At 36.9% G+C, this 13,948-nt stretch overlaps 1 protein-coding gene across 6 annotated transcripts in view; it reads right to left on the bottom strand.

The window, feature by feature from the left end:
- Window positions 1–13,948, bottom strand: part of KIF27 (kinesin family member 27) — an 84,775-nt gene that overhangs the window by 56,852 nt on the left and 13,975 nt on the right. For 5 of the 6 annotated variants that reach the window (XM_046664341.1, XM_046664337.1, XM_046664343.1 and 2 more), the window contains 2 exons: window positions 9,461–10,419; window positions 4,036–4,179 (listed from right to left, as the gene is read on the bottom strand). In XM_046664341.1, coding sequence (XP_046520297.1) covers window positions 4,036–4,179; window positions 9,461–10,357 — 1,041 coding nt within the window. In that variant the 5' untranslated portion in view covers window positions 10,358–10,419. The remainder of the gene's footprint in view (window positions 1–4,035; window positions 4,180–9,460; window positions 10,420–13,948) is intronic. The other variant, XM_046664339.1, reaches the window with a different exon arrangement.

The following is a 13,948-nucleotide window of genomic DNA, read 5'->3' as shown; positions in this document are numbered from 1 at the left end:
CTTCCAAAGTACAGAAAAAGAGGAAACACTACCTAACCTGTATTATGAGGCTAACATAACTTGTTACATTATCTGAGAAAGGAAAATATAGGCCAATCTCACATGTGAATATAGATGCTAAAATCCTAAACAAAATAATAGCAAACCAAATCAAGGACCTTTGTAGAAAAGAGTTAACATAGCAGACCTGACTCCTATTCTTTGAAAGAACTGCTTATAAGGTGTCCATTGGCTGGTATCTGGGAACTTGGATTCTGAAAGGGTTCCAACACCCTAACTGATAAGAGTGGTTCACTGTGCTCAAACTGTGCAGACATTGTGGTTTATGCTGAACACCTGCTTTCCTTCTGGTAGTGTGGAATTTTGGTATATGCTGAACAGAGAGCGCCTTATGACTAGCCCTCAATAAAAACTCTAAGCACTGAGTCTTTACTGAGTTTCCTTGGTAGACAACATTTCACCTGTGTTGTTACAAGCATTGCTAGAGGAATTAAGCACATCTGTGTAACTCCAGTGGGCAATAACTCTTGGAAGCTTGCACCCGAGTTCTCCAGATTTCGCTCTATGTGCCTCTTCCCTTTGCTGACCATTGCTCTTTCACTGTAATAAATCTTAGCCATGAGCACAACTATATGCTGAATCTTCTTAGTGCATCATCCAACTTGAGGGTGGTCTTGGGGACCCCTGACACACAATAAATACATCATGACAAAAAAAAAGGTTTACTCCAGGAATACAAGATTGGTTTAAAATTAGAAAAATCAATATAATTTATAACATCAACAGAATAAAAGAGAAAAATGATGTAAAGAAAGGTCATTTGATAAAATTCAATAACCATTCATAATAAAAATTCTCAACAAAGAAATCTTCCTTGGTTTGATAAAGGGTAAATAAAAAAATACCTACAGCAAACATGACACTTAGTGAAATGTTGAAAGCTTTTCCTCTATGATTGGACACAAGAGAAGGACACTTGCTATCACCACTGTATTCAACATTGTATTGAAGATCCCAGCCAATGAAGAAAGATAAGAAAAAGAAATAGAAGATATAAGGATTATAAAGGAAGCAATAAAACTGTCATCATTTGCAGATGACAAAATTGTAAATGAAAATCCAAAAGAATTTACACAAAATATTAGAATTAAAAAGTGAATTTAGTCAAGCGGCTGGGTATAAGATATCAATATACAAAAATCAGTAGACAGCAACTAGAAGGACCCACAACTAAAAAATATACAACTATGTACTGGGGGAATTTGGGGAGAAAAAGCAGAAAAAAAAAAGATTGGCAACAGTTGTTAGCTCAGGTGCCAATCTTTAGAAAGAAAAATCAGTACAGTTACATATACCAGCAAACAATTAAGAAAACAAAATTTTTAAAAAGATTCCATTTACAGTCACACAAAAAAATCAAGTACCTAGGAATGAACCTAACAAAAGATGTGCAATACTTCTACACACTCACAAAACCATTGAGAAAAACCAAAGGAAACCTAAGTAAATGGAGGAATATGCCACATTTACGATTAGAAGACTTATAATCAAAAGACGTTGATTCTTTCCAAATGGATTATAGATTTAACAGAATCCCAACCAAAATCACAAAAAGTATTTTTTTTGTGGCCCTTGACAGGCTGATTCTAAAATTTATATGAAACAACAAAGATATTCTTGGGGAAGAGGAGAACAGAAGGCCTTGCTCTACCAAATGTCTAGACTTATTATAAACCTACCATAAATAAGAAATGTGATATGGGCTCAAGGACAGACAAAACAATAGGACACAACAGAAGTCCCGGAAATAGACAATAGATTCATGCACAAATGAACCCTGACTTACGACAAAGACAGCACTCAGAACAGTAGTAAAAGGATGGTCTTTTCAATAAATTATGCTGGGACAAATGCTATCTATATGGAAAAAAAATGAAATTTGACCTTTACTTTACTCTATACACAAAAATCAATTCCAGGAGAACTGGAGAGCCAAAGTCAAAAGGCAAAACAAAGCTCCTAGAAAATAATATAGAAAGTATCCTCAAAGAAAACGATTGGGAAAAGGAAAGACTTGTTAAACAGATCACAAATATCATTAACCATAATGAAAAAGATAGTTGAATTTGATTTACAATACATCTTTTCATCAAAAGACATCATTGAGAGTAAAAAGCAAGCCAAAGAAAGGGAAAAAATATTTGGAACCATGTCACTGACAAAGAGATCATACCTGGAATACATAACAAACGTCTGCAAATAATTCAAAAGACACAGTCCAATAGAAAAATAAGTGAGAGACTTGAATGAGTCTTTCACAAAAGATATCCAAATAGCCAAAAATCATGAAAAAGTGTTCAACTTTACTAGTCATCAGGGAAATGCAAAGTAAAACCACAATAAAATAACACTCATACCTACCAGATTGTCTAAGTTTTAAAAATTAACACTAACAAGCATTGGCAAGCACGTGAAGCAGTGGGAATGCTTATATAGTGCTGGTGTAACAGTAAATTGGAAAAGAGTTTGGTGCTATTTACTAAAGTTAAAGATTTACGTGCCCTATGACCTAGCAATTCAACTACTAAGCACAAATCCAAAAGAAATGTCTGAGTGTGTGTGTGCACGCATATGTGTGCACAAAGAGACATGTATCAGAAAATTCATAGAAAAGAAAATGTCCATCAACAGTAGAACAGAAAAATAAATTGTGGTATATTCATACAATGAAATCCTATATACCTATAAAACTAAACAAGCTAGTTACACACAACAACATGGATGAATCAGAACAAACAAAATGTTCAATAAAAGCAAACAAAAAGCAACTAAAGAATATATACTGAATGGTGAAACTTATAAAGATTCCAAAAACTAAACTGTAGTGTTCAGGGATACACATTAGTAAAACCACAAAGCAAAGCAAGGAAATGATTATGTGACAGTAAGGAGAGCAGCTCTCTCTGAGGAGGGACTCAGGACTTCCAAGGGGCTGGCAGTTTGCTATTTCCTGACCTCGTGGTGGTTACCCGGCTGTTCTCTTTGTGATAAATCACTGAATGATACATTTTGTTTTGCATATGTTTTATATGTTAAAATTACTATAGAATTAGAAGAGTTAAAGAAAACAAAAATAAATAATGTGAAAATCAAAATGTAATTTGTACTGGATCAAATTTTTTCTCAGGGCATTAGTTCCTCACTGATAGGAAGCTAAAGGCTTTCAATGAAATTAACTGTTTTGGGAGGTGAGGGGCTTTCATAGTCAGGAAGTACACTATTCAGGGACATACCCTATTACACCATAGGCATATCCATGTTAATAACAGGAACGCTAAGATAGAGAATTTGAAACATTTAATCAAAGTTAAAGAGCAAATCACTGAAGGAGTAAAGAAGGATAAGCTAATAAATTAAAATGTTTAAATTATGTGTTTACCTTCCAACTCAACAATATCACAGTGCCTACTACCCTGGCAAACAAGAGGAAGGAAAAGTATGGAGAAAAGATAACCGTAGGGGCCAACCCAACGGCATAGTGGTTAAGATCACGTGCTCCACTTTGGTGACCCAGGGCTCATGGGTTGAGATCCCGGGCACAGACATACACACCACTCATCAAGCCAGGCTCTGGTTGTGTCCCACGTACAAAAATGGAGGAAGATTGGCATGGATGTTAGCTCAGAGACAATCTTCCTCAAGCAAAAAGAGAAAGACTGCCAAGAGAGATTAGCTCAGGGCCAATCTTTCTCACCAAAAAAAAAAGATAACCATAACATGATCTGCAAATTAAGTTCCTGGGTATTACCTTTATACTTGTGAAATATAAGTCAGGCCAACAATACCAACATTTTCCCTTTATACTGATTTAGGGGAAAAACTATAATAACTCAAAATTTTAGATGCCTGTCTTCAGAATTCTTCAACTAATCTTATTTCTGTAAACATTCCCATTTATCATTTAAAAAGCTACTCTGTTTAGTTAGGTACTACTTCAACTAAATCTACAGAGCTAGATATATTAAGAAACTCTACCTGCAATCTATTCACTTTTTGCGCTTCTTTCAAAGATACAACATGTCCTTTGTTTTCCTGTACCATCATTTGCACCTGATTCTTTAGTTCCTTCACCTCCAGCTCCTTCTGATTAAATACTACTTCATCAGCAGCGAGAGCACACTGGGAGGAGGGAAAGAAAGCACAGGAGAGATTCACCACGGAAAACACTCTGGAGAACCCACATAATACCACAAAAACAGTTATTTAATGACAGCTTGACGATGTCTCTTAAAATTCTTCTTATCCTGTTCCTTTTCACCATTTTTTCTGGTTTCTTTATAAGAAAGGCAGAAACACTTGAGAGGACCTATCATTGCTATAACATAAGAATTAACTATCATAAAGATAGGAAGATTTTCCTGATTTTTATTTCTTACATTTTAAATGAAGTCCACTTATTTAGGTTCTATGGCACATTCAGTAGGATTTTTACAAGTTTGCTAGAATTGCCATAAGATTTTAATGTGGGTTTTTAAAAATCAAAGAGGTTACATTTTCCAAACTGACCTTAGAGTATAAGAATGCATTTGGATGTTTAAATAAAGAGTATTTGTGAGGCTGGCCCAGTGGCGCAGCAGTTAAGTGAGCACATTCCGCTTCGGCGGCCCAGGGTTCACCGGTTTGGATCCGGGTGTGGACGTGGCACCGCTTGGCACACCATGCTGTAGTAGGCGTCCCACATATAAAGTAGAAGAAGGTGGGCACCGATGTTAGCTCAGGGCCAGGCTTCCTCAGCAAAAAGAGGAGGATTAGGCAGCAGTTAGCTCAGGACTAATCTTCCTCAAAAAAAAAAAGAACATTTGCTACTTTTGTACACTTTTACTATTAAGAGAGATATTTTGAAGATGTCTAAAAATGTGGTTAAACAAATAGTTTCCTTAGTTTCTAGTAAATTATTCGTGTTTTCAAATAAACTTGGGATATGCAAATAATACTTTTAAGATAATTTTTAAATTAAATAAACAAAAAGAAAATTAGTATTTGTCAAGGGTCTACGTTATGCTAGATGGTGACTTGGAATTTTAAAAATATCTCACTGAATAGATATGATTCCTTTTTCATGAAGAAACTAAAGCTCAGTGAGATTAAAACCTCTTCCCAAGATGATATGGGGCATTAAGTAAACTCTGACATTCAACCCCAGGGCCTACCTCGATCCAAAGTCTATACTCTTTCCACTAAGCCACAGGAAAAGGCAAGACAGAGTAGGTAATTTACACAGTGTTCACTTTACAAATAAGATTTAATTTGCAAAAACAGAGTATGTGTGCGACAACTCAGGCAGTGGCATGGAGATGGATGGGCCCCTGCAATGGTAACCCATGGACTGAGGCCAACCCTGATTTTGCCACACCCTTTAAAGATTTTTACATACGCTTTATAAACTACATTTTTATTGTTTACTATTTATTTAAAAGTGTTTAACTGTTGAATATATTCATGTTCATGTACTGTTCTTGTGTTCAAAATTTGGAATAAAAAAGCAACAAACTTCCTTAAGAAATACTGATGAGGGGATGGAGTGCTCCAATAATTGACCAATGGCAAAAATCAAGGTTACAACACTATGTGACAGCGTCTAAAAAAGAGAAGATGGTAACTTTAAAATGACACTTACTTCCCTAACAACAATCCAGCTACTATTCTACCTGTGAGATGCCCACGATCTCATCTTAGCTAGGAATTTTTTTAAAAGTACTTATCTGCTTCCCTAACAGGCTCAAGGAAGCAGGACTGAGCAAAGAGAAGGTGCCTCTCCCCAAACAGACCGCTGTCCCCCCAGGCAGACGAGTTTATCAAGCTGCCTTCACAGTAAGCCCTGACATGTGGCACTACATACGATGACTGAGTCCACAGGCAAAGGCCAGTGAAAAATAAATGAGAGGAGATAACAACAAGTTGACATTTATTGAGCCTTACTACACACCAGGCATCCTTCTCATCACTTTATGGGAACTAATGCTGTAATAATCTTCACAACCCTACAAAGTGATTATTATTATTGTCTCCATTTTACAAATGGGGAAATTGAAGCACTGAGTGGTTAAGCCTTCACCCCAGGTCATAGAACTAGTAAGCAGAGGAGCTGGGATTCAAACCTCAGCAGTTTGGTATCCATGTTCTTAACTACTATGTTACTCTGTCTCTCACAGAAAAAAAAGAACAGAAAAGGAAGTTTAAGACAATTTTTCAAAGAGATATACAGGGTGAGGAATGACATCAATCATTTCTCCATTTGCTGTTTAGTGGTATCCAAAGACTAGTCCTGCAAGACTGCAGATCAAAAACAGAGAACCCATTTTTAAAATTGGGAAACACTGAATATTATGTCTCTCGCTTTGAGATTCGTGATAGACAATAGCACTTTCAAAGTTCTGAGAAGGTTTGGGATTAGGAAATCTGTCTGCTTTTCCCAATCTAGCATTCCCCAAAATAATCTGATCACAGTGCCTCTTCTCATCAAGACTGCTAATATCTTTGGGAAATCATAATCTGGACAAGTTTAAATTTAGAGTTTCCAACAAACAGAGAGAAAAAGTTACCAACCACCCCACCCTCAAGCGGTGGGTTTTGTGGGCTTCCAATTTCAGCCACCTTAGAAGCATGAAGGAAAAACATTTCCTGTCACCAACTCCTACATGTGTCCCAAAGTTCAACCCTTCAGTAACCCGTACACCAGTTTCTTATACCAATGAGGAAGGGCCAGGCCTGCGCTGACTAGGAAGAAAGCAGGGCAGAGTTACAGCCTTTAAAAAAAAAATCCGTGATTTAGAAAGTATTACTTTAAATGCCTATAGTTAAATATCAAAAACTTTGTAGTAGAGCAGGAATTCTCATCCTGCTCAGCATAGTGTGCTCAACAGAGACCCTTTTGGCATGTCTCTCAGATCCTTTCAGAGTGTTCTTGAGGTCAAAACTATTTTCCTAATAATACTAAGATGCTATTTACCTTTTTCACCATGTTGACATTTGCACTGATGGTGCAAAAGCAATAGTGGGTAAAACTGCCGGCTCCCAGCACAAATACAGGAAGAGTCACCAAACTCTACTAGTAATCACTGTACTCTTCACTGCTGTGCACTCACATTAAAAGCAAACAAATGCCAACTTTACTTAAGACTATCTTGATAGGGCCAGCCCTGGTGGCCTAGTGGTTAAGTTCGGTGCACTCCACTTTAGCAGCCTAGGTTTGGGTTCTGGGCACGGACATACAGCACTCGTGTGCCAGTGGCCATGCTGTTGCGGCAGCTCACATACAACAAGAGGAAGACTGGCAACAGATGTTAGATCAGGGTGAATCTTCTCAGCAAAAAAAAAAGAATATCTTGATAAAGCAATAAAAATTATTTTATTAAATCTCAACACTTTACTTTTTTTAGTATTCTATGTGACAAAGTGGGAGGTATGCATAAAGTAGTTCTGCTGCATACTGAAGGGGAATAGTTGTCTGTGGGGGAAAAGTCTTGTGTAATTGTTTGGGTTGCAAGCTGAACTAGCCACTTTTTTCATAGGGCACTATTTCTACTCTAAAGAATGACTGACAGATATGGTTATTCACACTTGGGTATGTGGCAGACATTTTCTCGAAAACAAGAATTGTCATTTCAAGGAAAACAATTAATGGTAATTGTTGCAAATTATAAAATTTGAGTTTTGTACAAAAATTTTGGAATTTTGGAAAACATTTCTGCTACTAAGGGCATGACAGCTTCCAATACTTAAAGACTTTGCTGGAGAGATCAGTGGTGATATTAATGAAAATGATTTTTTTATATTGTATAATGAAATGTGTCAAAATTTGGAAGATCTGCATAACTTAGTAAACAAATGTTTCCCAAATGCCCAGCGCATGATTCAAAATCATGTGTGGATAAGAGATCCATTCAAAGTACAAGACAAAGACCAGTGTATTTTAATGTATAGATCTTAATCTAACAAAATCGTTTCAAATCTCACATTGCAAATAACCTTTAGGAAATTTCTGCTTGTTGAGTTTTTTTTAAAGATTTTTATTTTTTTTTCCTTTTTCTCCCCAAAGCCGCCCGGTACATAGTTGTATATTCTTCGTTGTGGGTCCTTCTAGTTGTGGCATGTGGGACGCTGCCTCAGGGTGGTTTGACGAGCAGCGCCATGTCCGAGCCCAGGATTCAAACCAACGAAACACTGGGCCGCCTGCAGCGGAGCGCCCGAACTTAACCACTCGGCCACAGGGCCAGTCCCTGCTTGTTGAGTTTTTATGTAATATCAAGGAAGAATATCTACACTTATCTGAAAGTCATTAAAATATTCCTCCCTTCCAACTACAAATCTATATGAGGCTGGATTTTCTTTATATACTTCAACTAAAACAACATATTGCAACAAATTGAATGCTGAAGTAGATATGAAAATCTGCCTACGTTCTATCAAGCCAGACATTGAAAGAGATTTGCAAAAATGTAAACAATTCCACTCTTGTGTAATTTTTTTTGTTGTGGAAAATGTTTTTTCTTTCACGAAAAAATGTTCTTTATGTTAACATATAATTGAGTTATTATGTTAGTTTTGAATGAATTAATAGTTTAGACTTCTTGTTTTAATTCTAATATGGTAAATATCAATAGAAACAATGGGGGACCTTGATTTTAAGAGTGTAAAGGAACTTTGTGAACAAAAAGTTCGAGAAATGCTGTAATAGAGAATAATACAACTGGATTCTTTCTAAGACATATTAAAAGGTATTGAGGAAAGATTTCTAACTAGGCAGCTCTTTTTTAACTATGTTTCCCTATTTTAAAAAACTTGGAGAACATCCATTTGCCCACCAGATTGCAAACTCCACATAAGCAGAACTAGGTATGTCTTATGCTCCACTATTTCCCCCATGACACGTAATCTTCACTCAATAAATATTTTTTGAATGAAAAGTGGGGAAATGTAATTCTGAACTCAATATACAGATATGCAATATGTATACATGTACATATCTACATCACTTAAATATTATCACATATGATGATTTGTTTGTTTAAAAAATCAATACTCCAAACTCAAAGGATGAAGTATTTTTTTCTTTCAAGAACCACTGACCCATAGAAGGATAAAAACTCATTAAAGTATAACTTAGTTTTGTTTCTGAAATTGCATTTCTTTTCATCCTCTAATGACAAGGTCCACAAAATTCTATTTAATGAATATAACAAATTAAAATATATTTTACCTAAAGGAGAAAGGAGGAGGAGCCAAGAAGGTTATAAATTATGAGAAAGCAATAGAAAGGGAAAGGAGAAAGAAGCAGAGCAAAGGCAAATGAGATTTTACATATAATCCTTTTAAAAAAACTTCTGAAATTCCAAAATGACACTCACCCAAATAAATTTAGTCCTTAAGCAAGTTACTTATAAAAGTAGTGAGTAAGTACCTGGCATTTCTTAAGCTCTCGCTTCAGCTGGAGAATTGTAATATGCTGTGGTTCCTCTTCCAGGTTTCCATTGCCTTGGTTTCCTCTGAAGGAGGTGAGAATTGCCTTCCTGACGTCCTGGGTCATGTTAAACCACTCCTGTAGTTTGTGTTGCTGCTTTTGGTTTAGTCTCACAGCATCTTTTAAGTCCACTAGGAATGTAAAGGCTTCCTCTATATAATTTTGGTACCCCAGACATTCTCCTTGTAGCTGAGCTACTTGCTCCTCAAGAGAATGGATCCTATTTTTATCAGGAGTCCCCTCTCGAGGGATCTGGCTGCTTTGGCTGATACTAGCCTGCTGGCTTTGCAAAGCTTCTCGAAGCAACTTAATCTCAAATTCCATTTCGTCCATTCGGTCTGACTCTGGGCTGAAGTTTAAGGTGGGTTTGTTTCTAATGTTGCGTGCTCTGTTGGCATATTTGAGAGAATTTAAGGACTCGTCAAAATCCGAGGAGGATGGGCTGACACAAGTGATCATGACAGTCTTGGCACTGCCCCCCAGAGAATCTTTCAGAAGCCGGGTAATTTTAGCATCCCTATATGGAATATGTGAATTCTTCCTGCGCGGGTCCCCAAGAGCACTTATTACATTTCCTAAAGCCAGCAACCCACTATTGATCTGAATGGATTCTTTGAACCGTTCACCAGTATTCCCTGTTTTGGTTACTCTTTCTGATCCAGCCAAATCCACAAAGTGGAACTTTGAGACAATATGCCGACGGGAATAGCACGATCCATCTTCAGTTGCCTCTACATTTTTCTCCACTTGACAAATGCTGATTGTAAAAATTGCATGTGATCTACTGGAGTGCTCGTTCATTTGAGTGGTACCGGTATGCCTGGCCGCATTCCCCATTTCCAGGAGACTGATCACTTCATCAGCACTCTCCACCTGGCACTCCTTGGCCCCAACAATCACTTAAAATAGCAATAGCAAGTTTTTAAAACAAGTTTTAATCAAAATCTAGTATAGTTAAATTAACCACAGAACAGTTTACCATTTGCTAAACTGCCCAGGTAAAACAGTCCCTTTTAAAAAAAAATCAATAGCACTTCAAATAACAGTAACATCAGCATCATTAAATAATTTTAGATAATCTCCCAAAGGAACTATTTTAATGGACAACACTCATTTTGATGTTTAAATTCTAAAAGATATAAAATATATATATATTTTAAACAATCCAAGGGCCAGTCTCATGGTCGAGTGGTTAAGTTTGGGTGCTCCGCTTCAGTGGCTCAGGGTTTCACCGGTTTGGATCCTGGGTGTGGACCTAGCACTGCTCATCAGACCATACTGAGGCAGCATCCCACACAGCACAACCTGAGGCACTCACAACGAGAATATACAACTATGTACTGGGGGGCTTTGAGGAGAAGAAGAAAAAAAAAATCTGGTTTATTTGGAGTCACATATCATGCTCAATTCTTTAAGATGGCTGACAAAAGAAAAACTCTTTATACCAGTATTTTGATTTGCAGAGTCTAACAGATTAATTAAAAGGTAATAGGGTAATTAAACATATAACTCAGAAGAATTAATCAGTACTAGATTAGCTAAAAGAAATTAGTTTCTTATGAGTTTCGTTAATATTCAAGCTATCCTTAGGTTTAAAATTTTCGGTATTGTGGGGTCATAACCAATGATAAATGAAAAATTCAGTAGTATAAGTTGGTTATTCATTTTAAAAACAGAAATGTAGATACAATATCAGAGTAAAACAAATGAGATGGCAATTCAAAAAAAGCAAAAATGTTTCTATTTCAATGGGAGAATAAGAAGCAAAAATAACCTAAGCTTAACACCCACAGTATTTGTTTACATCCAAAAATATTTCAAAAAAGGAATAGGTGGATTTCGGATTTGAATGAGAGCAGTAAAGCTCCTATTCTCTTCTTGAATTACAGTACTCTGCTTCCTCTTTAATCAGATCCTGTCATGTCACTGTTTCTTTGAAAAAACAACCATTTCGCTTGTATTATTTCCATCATGACACCTTTCTTAACAATCTAGTTAAAGTTCTAAAGTACCTGTGCTACAGACAGTGCTAGAATATCAGCAATTCCAAAATGACACTGTAACTGTAAATCACAGAACCAACTTCTACAAAGTTTCTCTAATGTTAGGCTATAGCTGACCACTATCTGTGGTCCTCAACATCACCGGTAAATCACATGGTAGGTTTACACAAAAAAAGTACCAATGCCAAGGCCTCATCCCAGACTAATTCACCAGAATCTCTAAAAAGTAGGGCCCATGGGGCCAGCCCAGTGGTGCAGCGGTTAACTTCACATGTTTCACTTCTCGGCGTCCCGGGGTTTACCAGTTCAGATCCCGGGTGCGGACATGGAACCGCTTGGCACGCCATGCTGTGGTAGGCGTCCCATGTATAAAGTAGAGGAAGATGGGCATGGATGTTAGCTCAGGGCCAGGCTTCCTCAGCAAAAAGAGGAGGCCTGGCAGTAGTTAGCTCAGGGCTAATCTTCCTCAAAAAAAAAAAAAAAAAAGTAGGGCCCCAAAATCAGTATTTCTTAAAAAGCTTCCAAGGTGAGAATAATTGTGCAGCATCCAGGCTGGATACCAACCACCACTTCACACAGAGGAACTAAATAAATATGTCAAACAAATGCATTTTGGTTGTGAGTGGGACACTATATGAGATATATGGCAACCTGTCTTAAGACAATTTGTCATGTCCTTCCAAAATTTTTGCAAAATTGATTATCAGCTATGGAATATTTTGATCATTAAGTTTATCAAGAGTGATAGTGTATACTTTTGTATTGTTTCACTATTTTACAATAAACATGTATTATTCTTGTAACTTTTAGTAAAAGATAAAAGCATTCAATAATTACATTTCATAAGATACAGAAGATCAAAACATCAGTCTGAATTTGTCCAGAAAAGATAAAACTATACTGAGTTATCTAATAAGACCATAAACTACCATGCTTTCTTTCTAAAAAATAAAACAGAAACCACTTTCTTCAAACCCAGGAATGCCAGGGCTGCCAGGACGGAGCCTATAAGAAGGCAAGCTTTACTGCCCCCTGCAGGCTGCTGTTTGAATGACGACTGCCATCTTTGCTAACTGCTAGGAAGTTCCCCCAGAGTCACTCTGGCAAGATCCTTTATTTCCAGTATGGTTCTACTAAATGAGTTTTCTAGGAGAGGAAGACATTCAAGAACAGTCATTGTTATTAATAATATGGAAAATCTGGAAACAGCCTAAATGTCCAACAATGCAATATTAGTTAAATAAATTATAATACTTCAGGAAAAAAACTACATGACTAAGAAGAATCATAAGTTTGAAAAAATGACCTGGGAAAATGCTCACAATATAAATATTAAGTGAAAAAATAAGGGGGCCAGCCCCATGGCTGAGTGGTCGAGTTTGCCTGCTTCAACAGCCCAGGGTTTTGCCAGTTCAGATCCTGGGCGCGGACACGGCACCGTTAGTCAAGCCATGCTGAGGCAGCATCCCATATGCGACAACTAGAAAGACCCACAACTAAAAATATACAACTATGTATCAGGGGCACTTTGGGGAGAAAAAGAAAAAATTTTTTAAATCTTAAAAAGAAAAAGTGAAAAAATAAGATGCAATACTATATGTGGGGTTGCAAGTATATTTAAAAAAAAAAATTACATGAGGGCCGGTCCGGTGGCGTAGTGGTTAAGCTCACACATTTCACTTTGGTGGCCCAGGGTTCACAGGTCTGGATCCCAGTCATGGACCTGTACACCACTCATCAAGCCATGCTGTGGAGGTGTCCCACATACAAAATAGAGGAAGCTCAGCAGAGATGTTACTCAGGGTCAATCTTCCTCACCAAAAAAATAAGTTAATTAAGAATATATATATATGCATAGAAAAAGAAATCTGGATGGAAACACACCAAAAAGAAAAGTTGCTATTTCTGGGTTCTCAGATTAAAGATGATCTTTAACTTTCTTCCTTATACTTTTCTGTTTTCAAAATGTTCTATGTTGAACATATTACCATTTAAATCAGAACAGCAGAAAAGTATTATTTCTTAAAATATTTGCATTTTGACCCTCCCATTCTAACCTTTTCCCATTTCCAAACAAATGGATATTTATCAAGATTAACAGGTTGGTAGCACAGAAAGTCAGAGCTTGAGAAGCAAAACAAAGGCCAGGTAAAGGTCAATATGGAGAACTCTCTAAAAAAAAAGAAGAAGAAAAAGAAGCTACAGGTGTTCTAAGACAAAAATCAAAACGAAAGGAGAGTTCTGGATCAACCTGAATGAACAGCAAAGGGAGAAGCCATCCCCAATCTCGGGGTAACTCTGGGAGAAAAAAAATTACAAAAACTAATTTAACCTATTTCACAGTCTCACTTAAGGTCAGCCCAGTGGGGGTGACAATTACAGGAATAAGCATCTTGAATTACATCTTAATAACTTCGCCTTACCA

The sequence above is a fragment of the Equus quagga genome, chromosome 6, assembly GCF_021613505.1.
Source record: "Equus quagga isolate Etosha38 chromosome 6, UCLA_HA_Equagga_1.0, whole genome shotgun sequence".
Classification (NCBI taxonomy): Eukaryota; Metazoa; Chordata; class Mammalia; order Perissodactyla; family Equidae; genus Equus; species Equus quagga.
This window is presented reverse-complemented; position numbering and strand designations above follow the sequence as displayed.